The sequence below is a fragment of the Aquarana catesbeiana genome, linkage group LG03 (genome assembly GCF_042186555.1).
Source record: "Aquarana catesbeiana isolate 2022-GZ linkage group LG03, ASM4218655v1, whole genome shotgun sequence".
Classification (NCBI taxonomy): Eukaryota; Metazoa; Chordata; class Amphibia; order Anura; family Ranidae; genus Aquarana; species Aquarana catesbeiana.
The window spans coordinates 724,617,977-724,637,814 of record NC_133326.1 but is presented as its reverse complement, the minus strand read 5'-3'; the positions used below and the strand labels follow the sequence as shown (position 1 = coordinate 724,637,814).

The window sequence follows — 19,838 nt, the reverse complement described above, 5'->3', positions numbered from 1 at the left end:
TAGTTGGAACGCAGGAACGAGCCCTGCTGCAAAGTATTGCATCAAGAATTGTAATTACATGCCCCTGTTTAACAGGGGCTGAAAAATTGGGCCTTTGGTGGGGGTGGTGGTGCTGGTGCCACAACACTGTAAGTCCTCACTCGCTCTTGGTGGGCACAGAAATGGGCCCTGCTGTGAAATATTAGATCAATAATTGTGATTACATGCCCCTGTTAAACAGGGGCTGAAAATTTGGACCTTAGGCACTGGTGCTGGTGCCACAACACTGCAACCCCTCACAGATACTCTAATTGGAACGCAGGAACGAGCCCTGCTGCAAAGTATTGCATCAAAAATTGTAATTAAACGCCCCTGTTAAACAGGGGCTGAAAAATTGGGCCTTAGGCACTGGTGCTGGTGCCACAACACTGCAACCCCTCACAGATACTCTAGTTGGAACGCATAAACGAGCCCTGCTGCAAAGTCTTGCATCAAAAATTGTAATTACATGCCCCTGTTAAACAGGGGCTGAAAAATTGGGCCTTAGACGCTGGTGGTGGCGCCCAGAACCAAAAATGTTCTTACAAGCTATCAGCGTGATCATTGAGGAGGAAGAAGATAATTACTCAGGATAGTCACTCAGCATCAGCATAGGCAGTCTTTGAAGGGATCTGAGATTTCCGAAAAAATTATTTGGTTACATCAGCATCAGGTGCTTGGCAGCTGGTGGTGATCCAAGACTGATTCATTTTTATGAAGGTCAGTCGATCGACTGAGTCGGTGGACAGACGCACCCTGTGATCAGTTACAAAGCCTCCAGCAGCACTGAATGAAAGTGTTCCGAAAGAACGCTGGATGCAGGACAGGCCAGTAGCTCAATTGCATACTGTGCAAGCTCTGGCCAGTGATCCATCCTCAAGACCCAGTAACCCAGAGGATTTTCGGTGGGAAAGGTGTCCAAGTCAGATCTTTTCCCTAGGTATTCCTGCACCATGTAAAACAGACGCTGGCGATGGTTGCTGGAACCGATTATACCTTGGGGCTGCGGACTAAAAAATTGTCTGAACGCATCGGTCAGACGGCCACCTTCTCCACCGCTCCTTCTTTGACTGACCGAAGCCTCAGCAACACGTTGTCCAGAAACAGGAGTTTGTAACCTCCCAGTCTCTGGGAACGCATTGCACAGACCTTTCTGCAAGGCCTCCCGAAAATGTTTCATTCTCTGCTCCCTCTGCGACGGCAAGATAAGGCCTGCAACCTTACCCTTGTAACGTGGATCAAGGAGGGTTGCCAGCCAGTATTGGTCCTTCTCCTTGATACCACAAATACGAGGATCCTTACGCAGGCTTTGAAGGATCAGGGAGGCCATGCAGCGTAGGTTTGCTGAGACAATCGGTCCAGAGTCCTCTGGGTCACTAAGGACGACATGGTCGGCAGCCACCTCCTCCCAGCCACGCACAAGTCCATGTGTTTCTTGGGACTGATCCCTTAAAGACTGCTGCTGATGCTGAGTGCCAGGCTCCACCTCCATACTGACACAATCCTCCTCCTCCTCTTCCTGTGTGATCGGCGGGCACGCAGGAACAGTCTGGATAAAGGGGGCCTTGAGAGCTAAGAAAGTCCTCCTCTTCCTGCCTCTGTTCTGCCTCAAGTGCCCTGTCCATTATTCCACGCAGCGTGTGCTCCAACAGGTGGACAAGGGGGACAGTGTCACTGATGAATGCACTGTCACTGCTCACCATCCTTGTGGCCTCCTCAAATGGTGACAGGACAGTGCATGCATCCCTGATCATGGCCCACTGGCGTGGGGAAAAAAGAACAAGCTCCCCTGACCCTGTCCTGGTGCCATAGTCACACAGGTACTCATTGATGGTCTTCTGCTGCATGTGCAGCCGCTGCAGCATGGCCAACGTTGAGTTCCACCTGGTGGGCATGTCACAGATTAGGCGGTTCTTGGGCAGGTTAAACTCCTTTTGGAGGTCCGCCAGCCGAGCACTGGCATTATATGACCGGCGGAAATGCACACAGACTTTCCTGGCCTGCCTCAGGACATCCTATAAGCTTGGGTACCTGCCCAAGAACCGCTGCACCACCAAGTTAAGGACGTGAGCCAAACAGGGCACATGGGTCATTTGTCCCTGTCGGAGGGCAGAGAGGAGGTTGGTGCCATTGTCGCAAACCACCATTCCTGCCTTAAGTTGGCATGGCGTCAACCACCTCTGAACCTGCCCCTGCAGAGCTGACAGAACCTCTGCCCCAGTGTGGCTCCTGTCCCCCAAGCACACCAGCTCAAGCACCGCATGGCATCTTTTGGCCTGCGTACTTGCGTAGCCCCTTGAACGCCTACGGAGCACCGCTGGTTCCGAGGACAAAGCACAGGAAGAGGCCATGGAGGAAGAAGAAGAGGAGGGGGTGGAGGAGAGAGGTGTGTCACAATAATTATTAGTGGCATTTTGGAGGCGTGGTGGCGGAACAACCTCCAACACTACTGCACCTTGTCCTGCATCCTTCCCAGCTGCCAGCAGAGTCACCCAATGCGTGGTGGAACTTAGGTAACGTCCCTGTCCATGCCTGCTGGACCATGAGTCAGCGGTAATATGCACCTTACCGCTGACCGCCCTGTCCAGCGAGGCCAAGACATTGCCTTCCACATGCCGGTAGAGAGCCGGAATCGCCTTCCGTGAGAAAAACTGGCGTTTGGGTACCTGCCACTGAGGAACCGCACATTCCACAAACTCACAGAAGGGGGCAGAGTCTACCAACTGAAAAGGCAGCAGTTGAAGTGCTAGCAATTTTGCCAAGCTAGCATTCAACCGCAGGGCATGTGGATGGCTGGGAGCGAACTTCTTTCGGCGGTGCAGCAGCTAGGGCAGGGAAATTTGCCTGGCACAATCTGACGTCGGTGTACCGAAAGCAGATTGACCACAAGTACTTGGCTGTGACACACCTAATTCTACACCTTCATTCCTCTCAGTGCAGGTCTCAGAGAGGACTGAAGGTATAGTGGGGTTGGAGATCTCAGCTGATGAGGAGCAAGGAGAGGTCCTCTTTGTTCTTTGGTGTGGGTCTTTTAGATACGCTTGCCAACGAAATGCATGGCAGGTCAACATATGTCTGGTCAAGCATGTGGTGCCCAAGCTGGTGATGTTTTGGCCACGTGAGATACGCTTGAGACATATGTTGCAAATAGCAGCGGTGCGATCTGATGCAGTCATCTCAAAAAAGGCCCACACCAAAGAGCTTTTTGAATAACGCGCAGAGACTGCAGCGCCCTGCACATGCGGAGCTTTGGGATGTGATGCAGTCAGTGTGCTGCCCTTAGGCTGGCCCCTGGAGGGCATCCTGCCTCGTTTGTGATGTGCCTCCTCCTCCTCCTCCTCTCTCCTATCAGGCACCCACGTTGAGTCAGTGACCTCATCATCCCCTCCCTCCTCATCACTGGAGCAAACCTGGCAGTATGCTGCAGCAGGGGGAGCATGACTGCCAGATTGCTGTCCTTCTTGGGCACCCCCTCTGTCCGTGCTCACGTTACTGCCTTCATCTAGCTCAGTATCATCATCAGAGCCTTCCAAACGCTGGGCATCCTCCTGGAGCATGTACCCAACACTGTGGTCAAACAGTTTGAGGGACTCCTCAGGAGGACATGGTGGGGCTAGGGAAGGAGTCACTGATGACATTGAGCCGAGGGAAGAGGCCTCTGCTTTGCCAGACAAAGTACCCTGAGCATGGGTGAGAGAGGATGAGGAGGATGAGGACGGCTTGGTCATCCACTCGACCAAGTCTTCCGCATGTTGCGGCTCAACAGGGCCAGCTGCCGAAAAAAAGGCCAAGCGTGTCCCACGGCCACGTGCTGATGAGGATGCACCGTCTCCACGACCAGCACTGTTGCCTCTAGACACAGAGCCTGCTTGCCCTCTTTTATTGGCTTGTGACTGTCTGCCTCACCTTGTTGGCCTTCCAGACATACTAATGGCCTGTAGCTGCACTAAGCTGGGATATATATATATATATGTACTGATACTGCAGCTAGCAAAATCAACTGCCTGCCTTTAGTGATAGGATCAGGAAAACACCACCAACCTTCTACAGGTAGCTTTAGGTGAACACTGTGCAGAGCTCGCCAAAAAACAACTTGTAGCTTATTTAGCTGCCTGCGGTAGTGATAGGATCAGGAAAACACCACCAACCTTCTACAGGTAGCTTTAGCTGAATACTGTGCAGAGCTCGCACTACACTAATTTGTAGCTTATTTAGCTGCCTGCGGTAGTAATAGGATCTGGAAAACACCACCAACCTTCTACAGGTAGCTTTAGGTGAACACTGTGCAGAGCTCACCAATAAATAACTTGTAGCTTATTTAGCTGCCTGCGGTAGTGATAGGATAAGGAAAACACCACCAACCTTCTACAGGTAGCTTTAGCTGAACACTGTGCAGAGCTCGCAAAAAAATAACTTGTAGCTTTAGCTGAACACTGTGCAGAGGTCGCACTACACTAACTTGTAGTTTTAGCTGAACACTGTGAGGAGGACGCACTACACTAACTTGTAGCTTTAGCTGAACACTGTGCAGAGGTCGCACTACACTAACTTGTAGTCTTAGCTGTACACTGTGAGCAGGACGCACTAAACTAACTTGTAGCTTTAGCTGAACACTGTGCAGAGGTCGCCCTACACTAACTTGTAGTTTTCGCTGAACACTGTGAGGAGGACACACTACACCAACTTGTAGCTTTAGCTGAACACTGTGAGGAGGATGCACTACCCTAACTTGTAGCTTTAGCTGAACACTGTGCAGAGGTCACACTAAACTAACTTGTAGCTTTAGCTGAACACTGTGAGGAGGACGCACTACACTAACTTGTAGCTTTAGCTGAACACTGTGCAGAGGTCTCACTACACTAACTTGTAGTTTTAGCTGAACACTGTGAGGAGGACGCACTACACTAACTTGTAGCTTTAGCTGAACACTGTGCAGAGGTCGCACTACACTAACTTGTAGTTTTAGCTGAACACTGTGAGGAGGACGCACTACACTAACTTGTAGCTTTAGCTGAACACTGTGCAGAGGTTGCACTACACTAACTTGTAGTTTTAGCTGAACACTGTGAGGAGGATGCACTACACTAACTTGTAGCTTTAGCTGAACACTATACAGAGGTCGCTCTACACTAACTTGTAGTTTTCGCTGAACACTGTGAGGAGGACACACTACACCAACTTGTAGCTTTAGCTGAACACTGTGAGGAGGACGCACTACCCTAACTTGTAGCTGTAGCTGAACACTGTGCAGAGGTCACACTAAACTAACTTGTAGCTTTAGCTGAACACTGTGAGGAGGACGCACTACACTAACTTGTAGCTTTAGCTGAACACTGTGCAGAGGTCTCACTACACTAACTTGTAGTTTTAGCTGAACACTGTGAGGAGGACGCACTACACTAACTTGTAGCTTTAGCTGAACACTGTGCAGAGGTCCCACTACACTAACTTGTAGTTTTAGCTGAACACTGTGAGGAGGATGCACTACACTAACTTGTAGCTTTAGCTGAACACTGTACAGAGGTCGCTCTACACTAACTTGTAGTTTTCGCTGAACACTGTGAGGAGGACACACTACACCAACTTGTAGCTTTAGCTGAACACTGTGAGGAGGACGCACTACCCTAACTTGTAGCTTTAGCTGAACACTGTGCAGAGGTCACACTAAACTAACTTGTAGCTTTAGCTGAACACTGTGAGGAGGACGCACTACCCTAACTTGTAGCTTTAGCTGAACACTGTGCAGAGGTCACACTACACTAACTTGTAGTTTTAGCTGAACACTGTGAGGAGGACACACTACACCAACTTGTAGCTTTAGCTGAACACTGTGAGGAGGACGCACTACACCAACTTGTAGCTTTAGCTGAACACTGTGCAGAGGTCGCACTACACTAACTTGTAGTTTTAGCTGAACACTGTGAGGAGGACGCACTACACTAACTTGTAGCTTTAGCTGAACACTGTACAGAGGTCGCTCTACACTAACTTGTAGTTTTCGCTGAACACTGTGAGGAGGACACACTACACCAACTTGTAGCTTTAGCTGAACACTGTGAGGAGGACGCACTACCCTAACTTGTAGCTTTAGATGAACACTGTGCAGAGGTCACACTAAACTAACTTGTAGCTTTAGCTAAACACTGTGAGGAGGACACACTACCCTAACTTGTAGCTTTAGCTGAACACTGTGCAGAGGTCACACTAAACTAACTTGTAGCTTTAGCTGAACACTGTGAGGAGGACGCACTACCCTAACTTGTAGCTTTAGTTGAACACTGTGCACTACACTAACTGTAAATAATCTAGCTGCCTGACTGTGGCACTAATAGGATCAAAAGAACACCAGCAATTTTCTTCAGGTAGCTGTAAATACTGTAACAAGACAAGCCTTCCTGTCAGTAGGAAGATAACAGGAACGGATCTAGCTAAACTAAATACAGTGTATATGTATATATATATATATATATATATATATATATATATATATACAACGCCTGGGATGCATATGTATACACAATACACTGTAAGTGCAGCTAACTCACTGACTGTCCTGCCTAATCTAGCTAACTCAAATGAAATGACACTGTCTCTCTCTCTCTCTAAGCATGCCGGAACACAGTACACAGGGCCGCCGTCAGGCAGTCTTATATAGTGTGGGGCGTGTTCTAAACCCCCTGAGCCATAATTGGCCAAAGCCACCCTGGCTTTGGCCAATTACAGATCTCTCTACCGACGGCGCTGTGATTGGCCAAGCATGCGGGTCATAGTGCATGCTTGGCCAATCATCAGCCGCAGATGCCGCAGTGAATTATGAGCCATGACGCGCCACACGAATTTGGCGCGAACGGCCCATATTGTTCGCAATTCGACAAACGATCGAACAGCCGATGTTCGAGTCGAACATGGGTTCGACTCGAACACGAAGCTCATCCCTAGTGTCACCAGTGTGCCTGAGGGCTTGAATGTCTCTAACGTGCCTCAGTGTCTCCAGTGTGCCTGTAGAAGCGAGTGTTTCTAATGTGCCTTGATGTCTCCAGTGTGCCTGAGAACTCATTTGTTTCTAATGTACCTCAGTGTTTCCAGTGTGCCTGAGGGCTTGAGTGTCTCTAATAAGCCTCACTGTCTCCGGTGTGCCCAATGGCTTGAATGTCTCTAATGGGTCTCAGTGTCTTCAGTGTCCCTTATGGCTTGAGTATCTCTAGTGTACTTCAGTCTCTCCAGTCTGCCTGAGGGCTAGAGTGTCTCTATGTGCCTCAGTGTTTTCAGTGTGCTTGAAGTCTTGAATGTCTCTAATGGGCCTCAATGTTCCAGTGTGCTTGAGGGCTTGAGTGTCCCCAACGTGCTTCAGGGTCACCAGTGTGCCTGAGGGCTTGAATGTCTCTAATTTACCTCAGTGTCTCCAGTGTGCCTGAGGACTCAAGTGTTTCCAGTGTACCTTAGTTTCTCCAGTGTGCCTGAGGGCTTGAGCGTCTCCAACATGCCTCAGTGTCTCCAGTGTGCCTGAGGGCTCCAGTGTTTCTAATGTGCCTCAGTGTCTCCATTGTGCCTGAGGACTCAAGTGTCCCTTGTGTGTCTCAGTGTCTCTAGTGCGCCTGAGGGCTTGAGTGTCTCTAGTGTAGCTTAATGTCTCCAGTGTGCCTGATTGCTTGAGTGTCTCTAGTGCTTCTCAGTGTCTCCAGTGTGCCTGAGGACTCAAGTATATCTAATGTGTCTCAGTGTCTCCAGCATGCCTGAGGGTTTAAATGTCTCTAACGTGCCTCAGTGTTTCCAGTGTGCTTGAGGACTCAAGTGTCTCTAGTGTACCTTAGTGTCTCCAGTGTGCCTGAGGGTTTGAGCATTTCTAGTGTACATTAGTGCCTCCAGTGTGCCTGGGGGCTTGAGTGTGTTTAATGTGCCCCGGTGTCTCCATTGTGTCTGAGGTCTTGAGTTTCTCTAGTGTACCTTTTGTGTCTCCAGTGTGCCTGAGGACTCAAGTGTCTCTGATGTGCCTCAGTATCTCCAGTGTGCCTGAGGGATTGAGTGTCAATAGTGTAGCTTAGTGTCTCCTCAAGTGTCTAGTGCACCTCAATGTCTCCAGTGTGCCTGATGGCTCAAGTGTGTCTAATGTGCCTCAGTGTCTCCAGAGTATCTGAGAGCTCGAGTGTCTCTAGTGTGCCTTAGTGTCTCCAGTGTGCCCGAGGGCTTGAGTGTCTCTAGTGCCTCGATGTCTCCAGTGTGCCTGAGGACTCGAGTATCTGTAGTGTACGTTAGTGCCTTCAGCATGCCTGAGGGTTTGAGTGTCTCTAGTGTGCCTTAATGTCTCTAGTTTGCCTGAGGGCTCAAGTGCCTCTAACATGTCTTAGTGTCGCCAGTGTGCCTGAGGGCTCGAGTGTCTCTAGTGTACCTCAGTGTCTCTAGTGTGCCTGAGGGCTCAAGTGTCTCTAATGTGCCTCAGTGTCCCCAGTTTGCCTGAGGACTCAAGTGTTTCTAATGTGCCTCCAGTGTGCCTGAAGGCTCAAATGTCTCTAACATGCCTCAGTGTCTCCAGTGTGCCTGAAGGCTCGAGTGTCTCTAGTTAACCTTAGTGTCTCCAGTGTACCTGAGGTCTCAAGTGTTTCTAATGTGCCTCAGTGTCTCCAGTGTGCCTAGAGACTTGAGTGTCTCTTGTGTGCCTTAGAGTCTCTAGTATGCCTGAGGCCTCGAGTGTCTAGTGCACCTTAATATCTACAGTGTGCCTTGTGGCTCGCTTGTGTGAAGTGTACCTCAGTGTCTTCAGAGTATCTGGGAGCTCAAGTGGCTCTAGTGTACCTTAGTGTCTCCAGTGTGCTTGAGGACTCGAGTGTCTCTAGTGTACCTTAGTGTCTCCAGTGTGCCTGAGGGCTCGAGTGTCTCCACCATGCTTCAGTGTCTCCAGTGTGCCTGAGGGCTCCAGTGTTTCTAATGTTCCTCATTATCTCCATTGTGCCTGAGGACTCAAGTGTCCCTTGTGTGCCTTGGTGTCTCTAGTGTGCCTGAGGTCTTGAGTGTCTGTATGCAGCTTAATGTTTCCAGTGTGCCTAATTGCTTGAGTGTCTCTAGTGCTCCTTAGTGTCTCAGGTGTGCCGGAGGAATTGTGTGTGTCTAGTGTGCCTCAGTGTCTCCAGAGTGCCTGAGAGCTTGAGTGTCTCTAGTATGCCTCTCACACAGTGTGTCCAGTGTGCCTGATTGCTCAAGTGTCTCTAGTGTTCCTCTGTGTCTCTAGTGTGCCTGTGGGATCAAGTGTCTCTTGTGTGCTTCAGTATCTCCAGTGTGCCTGAGGGCTGGAGTGTCTTTTAGTGTGCTTTGGTTTCTCCAGTGTTCCTGAGGGCTCAATTGTCTTTAGTGTGCCTCAGTGTCTCCAGTGTGCCTGAAGGTTTGAGTGTCTCTAGTGTGCCACATTGTCTCGAGTGTGCTTGAGGGCTCAAGTGTCTCTAATGAGCCTCAGTGTCTCCATTATGTCTGAAGGCTTAGGTGTATCTATTGTATCTCAGTGTCTTTGGTGTGCCCGAGGGACCGTGTATGTCTAATGTGCCTTGGTGTCTCCAGTGTACCTGAGGGCTCGAGTGTCTCTAGTGTGTTTTAGTGTCTCCAGTGTGCATGAGGGCTGAAGTGTCTCTAGTGTGCCTCAATGTTTCCAGTGTGCTTGAGCGCTCGAGTGTCTCTAGTGTTCTCCAGTGTCTCTGGTGCGCACTGTAGGCCACATAACTCTAGAGTCCCCCAGAGAATTCTATATATTCTAGTGACTCCGCCACATTCTGTGGTGTCTTATGTATCCAAGTGCATCCTGGTGCTTAAGTGTTAGGGGTACCTCGCACCACTAAAAAATTTTATGTTTTTAAAAAGTGTAAATAAAGTGCAACTATAGAAACAAAAAACAACAAGGAAAGCTGCTCCCCTATTGTTTAGGAAGTACCTATACTGTAAATTATATATACGTGAGGAGGCACTATTTTATGTATTCTAATCATATGCTGTAAAGCGGATAAGAATATGCTGTAAAACAAAATAAAGTGCAAAATTCATAAGCTGTAGAAAAAGATAAAGTGCAAAATTCATATGGTACAAGACAATTAAGAATAAAGTGCTAAGTGCTAGCTTTCAATCAATATAAAGAGGGACAATGAATGAAAGTCCTTTTGAATGCAGTTCATGAAATCTCCTAGATCAATAAAATTGTTCTTCAATGTGGTATGTTGCTAAATACCATCACCAACTTATTGCTCATTCACGCGATAGTGCTCAGTTAGATGTACACTCACCAGATGGCCATGACCCCCTTTAACTAAAAGAGGGTCAAAAGTGCCTGAGTTTATATGTCTCCTTTGGGTTCTTCTTGCGCCTTTCAGAGATCTTAAATAACTCTCCTCCTTTGAACCATGGCATCGCATAATATAAGGTCTTTTTTGACCCTCTTTTTAGTTAAAGGGATCATGGCCATCTGGTGAGTTTACTTCTAACTGAGCACTATCGGTTGAACGAGCAATACGTTGGTGATGGTTTTTAACAACGTACCACATTGAAGAACAATTTTGTTGATCTAGGAGATTTCATGAACAGCATTCAAAATGATTTTCATTTATTGTCACTATTTATATTGATAGGAATTTAGCACTTAGCACTTTATTTGTAATTGTTTTGTAGCATATGAATTTTGCACTTTATCTTGTTCCACAGCTTATGAATTTTGCACTTTATTATGTTTACAGCATATGATCTTTGCACTTTATTCTTATCTTTTTTACAGCATATTATTATATTTTGTAAAATAGCGCCCCCTCACATACAGTATATATGATTTGCATCCTGGTGTTCCCTGTGTTATCTAGTGACTCCAAGTACACCCCTGTGTGTCCACTGAGACTCCAAGTGTACTCCAGAGCATCCTGTGTCTTCTAATAACTCCAGTGAACCCTAAGCTCTTCCATGTCTCCAGGTGCACCCCAGAGAATTCTGTACCATCTAGTAACTTTAATGCACCCCACCACTCACGTTTCCAAATGACCCCCAGTGTTCTCTGTGTTATCTAGTGACTCTAAGTGCACCCCTGTTTTCCCCCTGTGAATCATAATGTAATCTAGTAACTCCAATGCATCCTAGCTCTCCCATGTTTCCAAGTGTAGCTCAGTGCACCCTGTGCCATCTAGTGACTCCAAGTGCACCCCTGTGTGTCTCTTTGTCTCCAAGAGAACTCCAGTAAACAATGTGCAATTTTCAGACTTTTAGCATACCCTCTGCACCTCTGAGACACCACATAGCCTCCAATAAACATCTGATTTAGTTGGATAGTCTTTCTCTCAGTTGTTTGTGGTTCCAGTTCAGTCCACATGATGTTACAAGGACACTACATTTCTGCCATATTTTTATACTCTCTGAAATGTTCTTAGTCTTAAAAAATGAAAACAAATGCAGCCACCACATCTAAGTATTAGTAACCATTATATTCTATTTTTGTTCCTGAGCTTAATATCATTTATATTTCTATCTTGCAGCTTTCTTTGGGGCGGTGACAACCCCATCACCAGGTGTTCATGAAATGACAATTGGATCTGTCACTTATCAAGTGAAGATTGGAGATATAACCGAAGAGGATGCAGAAATTATTGTCAATTCTTCCAACAGCAGTTTTACCCTGCGTGCAGGTAAATCTCTGAGAACCAAGAGGTGTCAATATGTCTGCTAGCTTTAGAAACGCAATATTGAAGAAAGTATAAGTGGTCTGCTGCTAAGTTTATGCTGCTTCCAATATTTCTATTCCTAGGTCTTTCAAAGGCTATTCTCGAAGCTGCTGGAACAGAGGTTGAAGAGTCTGCCAGAAAACTTGGTAAATTTTTTTTTTTTTTGCCATCACTGGCTTTGTTTTTCAAATGCCAAAAATGTTTTCAGACAAGTAGATAATGCACCAATATACCACAATAGACTTTTGTGTACATGGCTATAAGGTGGGGGTTGGGTTGCAGGACAGATGGTAGCACACTTGCTGCCAAGTAACCATACCATGTACCTTACATCTTTCTTTTTCTTCCAGGTGCCCAGCCTAACAAGGGACATGTCATCACTCTGGCTGGAAACCTCAGACATTGTAAATGGATTCTCCATGTGGCCGGTGCAAACCAGCCAGCAACTATCAAGAGACTTGTCCTGGATGCCTTGCAGGAGTGTGAAAAGCATCAGGCCACCTCAGTGGCTTTCCCCGCTTTAGGAACTGGTAAACAAAATCTGATTTTTCACTGACTTGCTCCTTGGAATCCAATATGATATTTTTAGAATTCTTTGACATCAAATTTGGAAGACATCGGTTTTTTTCTGTCATGTTTCTTCATTGTCCAGCTTTGGTGTCCATAAAGAGTGACAGAAAATACTATAGCCTGGACAATTCTAATCTTTGCACTTGTACTTACTTCTTTTGAAGATTGTTTCTAGGTCTTTCACTTTTGCACTTCCAAGATCAAGTCTGTGTCAATTTCGTGACTGCTGGATCCTTCAGTGTGTATAGTTAATCCATGGACACAGAGGCTGTCTTCTACTTCTGTATCCTTCCTTACCATCCATTCCATAGTTAGATGTCTCTTCAATTACCATAACTTCAGTTTTCTTGATGAAGTCCTAAATTTTCACTTGTTGGTTTTTTCTTTGAAGCCCTTGAGGTCCTCAACATCTTCAGCTATGAGCATTGTGTCATCAGAAAATCAAAGATTGTTGACGTTTCTGCCACCGCTTTTTTGGGGAAAGTGTTTGGAGCCAAGACAAGTGTCTGAAGTGACCATCTCCTCCCTAGCTATATTGTAGGATGGCCCTGAAGGGAGAATGGGAATGCACAACCAACTTCAAAGCTAGGCTTAGGAAGCACTCAGTATTGTGGGACAAAGTATTAAATGCACTTTGTTCCATGAGGAGCAGCACAGAAATGGCTCTTCCAAGATTAAAGCATAGTGCAAAGTATTAAAGAGATAGGGTGCATATCGGAGTCCCATTTCTCTGCTTTCCTATGGAATGTGCTTGGAGACTTGTATAGTGACCAATTGTAATGCATTGACCTGTAATATAATGATATTCTCGACTATTGCTCTGTAGCGAAGCAAGACTGTTCTATTTACTAAATGTACTTGAATGTTTATTCGATGCAGGTGCAGCTGGAATAAAGGCCTCGGCAGCAGCTGATTCAGTTCTTGATGCCGTAGTGGATTTCACCAAGTCAAAGCTAGCCAGCTCTCTTAAGACTGTGAAAGTGGTTCTACTCCAGCAAACTATGCTGAATGATTTCTGTGAAAGTATGAAGGCGCGAGATAAGACCGCTCCACCCCAATCCGAACCCGTCTACCATGGGCAGACCGGTAAGTTGAGTTAAGTCAATACACCCACAATGCACTACAAGCAAGGAATAGCCTCTTACCTGAACACATGACATACATTTTCCCTGAAGTATCAGAAGAACTTGTCAGACAGGGAAAAAATATCACTTTTAGCATTTACACACACAAACAGTATAATAAACCAAGGGCACCCAATATAAGTGGGTGCTTATTATATATCTGACATGAGAAGACCACACTCTTCATCTTCTCCATGTACACAGCCGAAAAGAGCTCAATAATTGCACAGCTCTATAATGTGTGTGGATGAAGGTCTCTGTGTCAAAAATTACCATCTTTTTTGTTGTATATGGCCATAGGTATGTGAGTTCCTTCTAAATGTCTAAGTTTAACAGTCTACAATGAATGGTAAAGACATTGTAGACAATAGCATTCTTCCAACCCAGTGGTAGCAGCTTCTTGATGAGCCTTTTCTGTTCCACCATGACTGTGCCCCTGAGTATAAAGCTAGCTCCACAAAGACATGGTTTGACCAGTTTGGTGTGGAGGAACTTGATTGTCCTGCATAGAGCCCTGACCTCATCCCTATGGAGCACCATTGGAAAGAATTGGAACTCCGATTGTGAGCCAGGTCTTCTTACCCAAAATCAGTAACTGACCTCACAAATGGGCACAAATTCCCACAGACACCCCCAAAATCTTGTAGGCAGTCTTGCTGTTATAGCTGCAAAAGGGGAAACAACATTGATGGCCATGATTCTTGAATAGAATTTCTAACAAGCTCATATAGATGTGATGGGTTGCCTATAAGCTATTGGCCATATGGTGTTTGTAGGTCTGCATTGAATATTTTTCTACCAGACTAAAATGGCAGAGAAGATGATGTGTCTTGTATGGAATGTCTATCTTAGACCTACAAAGGATGTCCTCTACAGTCAGTGAACCATGTTCTATGCAAGCTACAGCGGATGCAACACTGTACAGGCAGACTAAGGAAAACCCCCAGGCACTATATTTTCATTTTTATTGTTGCACTTTAAACATCATTAAAATCAGTACTACAGAAAAAAAAATTGTTTTAAAAAAATGTTTTGCATTACATTTCCCCCAGAACAGTACTCAGACCCCTATACCACTTTTATGGCCAATTACTTGCATATAAGCCTTTAAATGGGTGCTTTTGATTGTTCCTGTTCAGGTCCAATAGACTTCAATGGGGTTCGCCGTTCAGGTTAGCACTTTTCCTCTGTTCAGTTGTTCTGCTGAAAACCGAACAGGGGGTGTTTGGCCAATCTCTACATGAAACCATGGACAGTAGAGAACTATGCGAATGTCTCTAATGAGCCTCAGTGTCTTCAGAGTGCCTGAAGGCTCCAGTGTCTCTAGTGTACCACAGTATATCGATTCTGCCTGAGCCTTAGTGTCTGCAGTGCGCCTGAGGGCTTGAGTGTCTATAGTGTGCCTCAATGTTTCCAGTGTACTTTAGGGCTCACGTGTCTCTATCTCAGTGTCTTCAGTGTGCCTGAGGGCTCGAATGTGTCTAATGTGCCTCAGTGTCTCCAGTGTACCTGAGGGCTCAAATGTCTCTAGTGCACCTAAGTGTCTTCATAGTGCCTGAGGGCTGGAGTGTCTCTAATCTGCCTCAGTGTCTCCAGTGTGCCTCAGAACTCAAGTGATTCTAATGAGCCTCCAATGTAACTAAGGGCTCAAATGTCTCTAGTGTGCCTCAGTGTTTCCAGTGTGCTTGAGGGCTTGAGTGTTTCTAAAGTGTCTCTGTGTCTCCAGTGTACCTGAGGGTTTAAATGTTTCTAGTGTGCTTCAGTGTCTCTAGTGTGTCTGAGGGTTGGAATGTCTCAAATGTGCCTCAGTATCTCCAGTGTGCCCGAGGACTTGAGTGTATCTAATGTGCCTCAGTGTCTCTAGTGTGCCTCACAACTCAATTGTTTCTAATGCGCCTTCAGTGTGCTTGAGGGCTCGAATGCCTCTAACATTTCTCAGTGTCTCCAGTGTGCCTGAGGGCTTGAGTGTCTCTAATAAGCCTCAATGTCTCCAGTGTGCTTGAGGGCTCAAATATCTCTAATGGGCTTCAGTGTGTTCAGTGTGCCCGAGGGCTCGAGTATCTCTAGTGTACCTCATTCTCACCAGTCTGCCTGAGGGCTCGAGGGTCTCTAATGTGCCTCAATGTTTCCAGTGTGCTATAGGGCTTAAGTGTCTCCAACATGCTTCAGTGTCTTCAGTGTGCATGAGGGCTTGAGTGCCTCTATTTTGCCTCAGTGTCTTCAATGTGCCTGAGACAGATAATGTCTCAGTGTGTCTTATGGGGCGTACACACGGTCGGACTTTTCGACCGGACTGGTCTGACGGACACCGACGGACCAAATCCTGCGAACAATCCAATCGTCTGTGGGCTTCACTGGACCTTCAGCAGACTTTTCCAGTCGCAAATCTGATGGACTTTAGATTTGGAACATGCTTCAAATCTGTACGTTGTAACTCCACCGGACCCAGAAATCCGCTCGTCTGTATGCTAGTCCGACGGACAAAAAACGACGCTAGGGCAGCTATTGGCTACTGGCTATCAACTTCCTTATTTTAGTCCGGTGTATGTCATCACGTACGAATCCATCGGACTTTGGTGTGATCGTGTGTAGGCAAGTCCGGTCGTTAGAAAGTCCGCCAAAAGTCCGTCGAAAGTCTGTCAAAAGTCTTTCGGACAGGCTGTCAGACTTTTGTAGCTGAAAAGTCCGACCGTGTGTACATGGCATTAGTGTCTCCAGTGTCCCAGGGGACTTGAGTGTCTATAACATGCCTCAGTGTCTCCAGTGTGCCTGAGGACTTGAGTGTCTATAACATGCCTCAGTGTCTCCAGTGTGTTTGAGGAATTGAGTGTCTCTTGTATGCCTCAGTGTCTCTAGTGTAACTACCTTAGTGTCTCTAATGTGCCTCAGTGTCTCCAGTGTGCCTGAGGACTTGAGTGTCTGTAACATGCCTTAGTGTCTCCAGTGTGCCTGAGGATTTGAGTGTCTATAACATGCCTCAGTGTCTCCAGTGTGTTTGAGGAATTGAGTGTCTCTTGTGTGCCTCAGTGTCTCTAGTGTAACTACCTTAGTGTCTCCAGTGTACCTTAGTGTCTCCAGTGTGCCTGAGGGTTCGAGTGTCTCCAAAAAGCCTTCTTAGTGCCTCCAGTGTGCCTGAGGGTTCCAGTATTTCTAATGTGCCTCAGTGTCTCCATTGTGCCTGAGGACTCAAGTGTCTCTTATGTGCCTCAGTTTCTCTAGTGTCCCCGAGGGCTTGAGTGTGTCTAGGGTAGCTTAATGTATTCAGTGTGCCTGATTACTTGAGTGTCTCTAGTGCTCCTCAATGTCTCCAGTGTGCCTGAGGGATTGAGTGCGTCTAGTGTGCCTCAGTGTCTCCAGAGTACCTGAGAGCTTGAGTGTCTCTAGCCTACCTTAGTGTCTCCAGTGTGCCTGAGGTATCAAGTGTTTCTAATGTGGCTCAATGTCTCCAGTGTGCCTATAGGGCTCAAGTGTCTCTAGTGGGCCTAAGGGCTCAAGTGTCGCTTGTGTGCTCCAGTATCTCCAGTGTGCCTGAGGGATGGAGTGTCTTTAGTGTGCCTTTGTGTCTCCAGTGTGCCTGAGGGTTTGAATGTTTCTAGTGTGCCTCAATGTCTCCAGTATGCTTGAGGGTTTGAGTGTCTCTAGTGTGCCCCATTGTCTCCAGTGAGCTTGAGGGCTCAAGTGTCTCTAATAAGCCTCAGTGTCTCCATTGTGCCTGAAGGTTTGAGTGTGTCTCATGGATTTTTGTATGCTCATTTTTCCTCCCCCATCTGGAGGGTTAGTCCCCCCCCCCCCCGGTTCTTCTCTGTTTTTTACTCTACCTCTTTCATAGTGGGCACCCTAGGCTCCTTTTTTTAGCGTTCTTTTGGAAATCTCTCTTGATTTTAGGGTCTTTGTGTGCCTAGATGCGCTCCTAACGGAGCGCATTCGGCGCAGTACAAATCCCATATCAAATTAAATCGAATGTATATCGGTGTCTTTAGTGTGTCTGAGGTGCCAAGTGTCTCTAATATGCCTGTGTGTCTCCAGTGTACCTTAGGGCTTCAGTGTCTCTAGTGTCTTTTAGTGTCTTGAATGTGCCTGAGGGCTCAAGTGTCTCTAGTGTTCTTCAGTGTCTTTGGTGCGTCTTGTAGGCAACATATCTCTAGTGTCCCCTAGAGCATCCTGGTGCTCCCTGTGTTATCTAGTGACTCCAAGTGCACCCCTGTGTGCCCCCTGAGATTCCAAGTGTATTCCAGAGCATCCTGAGTCCCCTAGTAACTCCAGTGAACCATGAGTGCCTCCATGCCTCCAAGTGCACCCCAGAGAGTTCTGTACCATCTCGTAACTCCAATGCACCTTAGCACGTTTCCAAATGAACCCCATTGTGCCCTGTGTCATCTAGTGACTCTATGTGCAACCCTGTTTGCCTCCTGTGAATCAAAATTTCATCTAGTAACTCCAATGCATCCTAGCTCTCCCATGTCTCCAAGTGTAGCTTAGTGTACCCTGTGCCATCTAGTGACTCCAGGTGCACCCCTGTGTGTCTCTTTATCTGCAAGTGAACCCAAGTACACACTATGTAATTTTGTGACTTTTAGCATATCCTGTGTACCTCTGTGACACCACACAGCCTCCAATAAACTCCTTATTCAGCTGGACAGTCCTTCTCTCAGTTGTTTGTGGTTCCAGTTCAGTCCACAGAGTGTAACAAGGATACTACATTTCTGGCAGGATCAAAAGGTATATTTTTGTACTATCTGAAAATGTTCTTATGCCGCGTACACACGGTCGGACTTTTCGTCTACAAAAGTCCGACAGCCTGTCCGACATACTTCCGACGTACCTTCGGCGGACTTGCGGCAGACTTTCTTACGAACGGACTTACACACACACGACCACACAAAAGTACGACAGCCTAGTACGCGGTGACGTACACCAAGTCCGACGAGACTATAAAACGGAAGTTCAATAGCCCGTACGACACCCTTTGGGCTCCTTCTGCTAATCTCGTGTTTATCTCGTGTTAGTAGAAGTTTGGTGAGAGACGATTCGCGCTTGTGAGACTCGTATTTTTCAGTTCGTTTTAACTGTTGTTCAGTCTGTGCTTGTGAGGTTTGTATCTGCTTTTCAGTGCGTTTGGTCAGTTGGCATTGAGAAATCTTTGTTTTATTGCCCGCTCGTTCCTGATTTTCAGGTCGTTCTTCACAGGCCTTGCTGTTCTTCAGTGCGTTCTGTTTAGTGCGTTCTGACCAGCCGACCGTTTTGAAGCCATGTTACCTGTACGTACTCGTCGTAGAGCTCGTGCATTGTATGTGCTTGGTGCTGTAGTTTATTCTTCAGCCCAAGTCCAGTCCATGAACAGGGCGAGGAGGAGTTCATGGACCAAGAATTGGTTGCTTCAGCGTGACCAGTTCTGTCACATGCCTTTGCTCCGTGAGATCCGTGAGAATAATCCTGAGGATTTCAGGAACTTTCTCCGGATGACGGACCCCGTTTTTGACCGTTTTTTGGCTTTGCTGACCCCCTATATCAGCAGGCAGGATACCTGCATGAGGCAAGCCATCACTCCGGAGCAGAGGCTGGTCGCTACCTTGCGGTATTTGGCCACAGGGAGAAGCCTGCAGGACCTTAAGTTCTCGACAGGCATCTCCCCCCAGGCTCTGGGGATCATTATCCCAGAGACCTGTTCTGCCATCATACAGGTCCTGCAGAAGGACTATATTAAGGTAAGATATTTTTCTTTTATTAGCATCACATGTTCTTTTATGTAATCTTTGATAATGTGATGTATTTCTTGCTTCAAACACTACTTACCATCATTGCAATATAGTGTGAATGTCCCCTTTTTATCCTCACACATGCTGGAATTTTTTCCTGTTATTTTTTGTCATGCATGTATATTTTCCTTCAATAACCTTCCCAGCATGAAGTGATGGGAACATATCCACCTAGTCTACTCATTTGGAATGTATTTTGTTTGAGTGTATTTAGTGTGCTGCTAATGAGCAATTATCTAGATTTCACAACCCCCCCCCCCCCCCCCCACCTAAACTCACTCCAAATAGTGTGCTGCTAATGAGCAATTATCTAGATTTCACAACCCCCCCCCCCCCCCACCTAAACTCACTCCAAATAGTGTGCTGCTAATGAGCAATTATCTAGATTTCACAACCCCCCCACCCCCACCCTCGTTAAAATTTGCTGGAATGTTCTGTGGTGTTGATTTGTCTAAAGCAAATATATGTTGCACTTTGCAAAATGCATGTGCACTCTACAAGTGCATTTGTTCCAGTGCTTTAGTAAATGAGCAGAAGCTCTGCTGATTTCCATCATCAAATCATATGCAAGCCTCAAAGTGTTTTCATTAATTGCCCTTGCATGTGATTGTGTACTCCTTGCAACATGACTGCCTTTTTACATTACCTCATTTACTGTAAGCTGGTTAGCAACTGCACCTGCAGAGTGCGACAAC

General features: G+C 46.7%; 2 protein-coding genes across 5 annotated transcripts in view; one reads left to right on the top strand and one right to left on the bottom strand.

Moving 5' to 3' along the window:
• The window catches only part of CHRNB1 (cholinergic receptor nicotinic beta 1 subunit), a 152,022-nt gene that overhangs the window by 66,320 nt on the left and 65,864 nt on the right, over positions 1-19,838 (bottom strand). The gene's annotated exons all lie outside the window — the stretch shown is intronic.
• Positions 1-19,838, top strand: part of LOC141131167 (protein mono-ADP-ribosyltransferase PARP14-like) — a 65,604-nt gene that overhangs the window by 16,760 nt on the left and 29,006 nt on the right. Inside the window, exons 5-8 of the mRNA XM_073618212.1 lie at positions 11,508-11,657; positions 11,777-11,839; positions 12,044-12,223; positions 13,143-13,349. Of these exons, the coding sequence (XP_073474313.1) occupies positions 11,508-11,657; positions 11,777-11,839; positions 12,044-12,223; positions 13,143-13,349 (600 nt within the window). The remainder of the gene's footprint in view (positions 1-11,507; positions 11,658-11,776; positions 11,840-12,043; positions 12,224-13,142; positions 13,350-19,838) is intronic.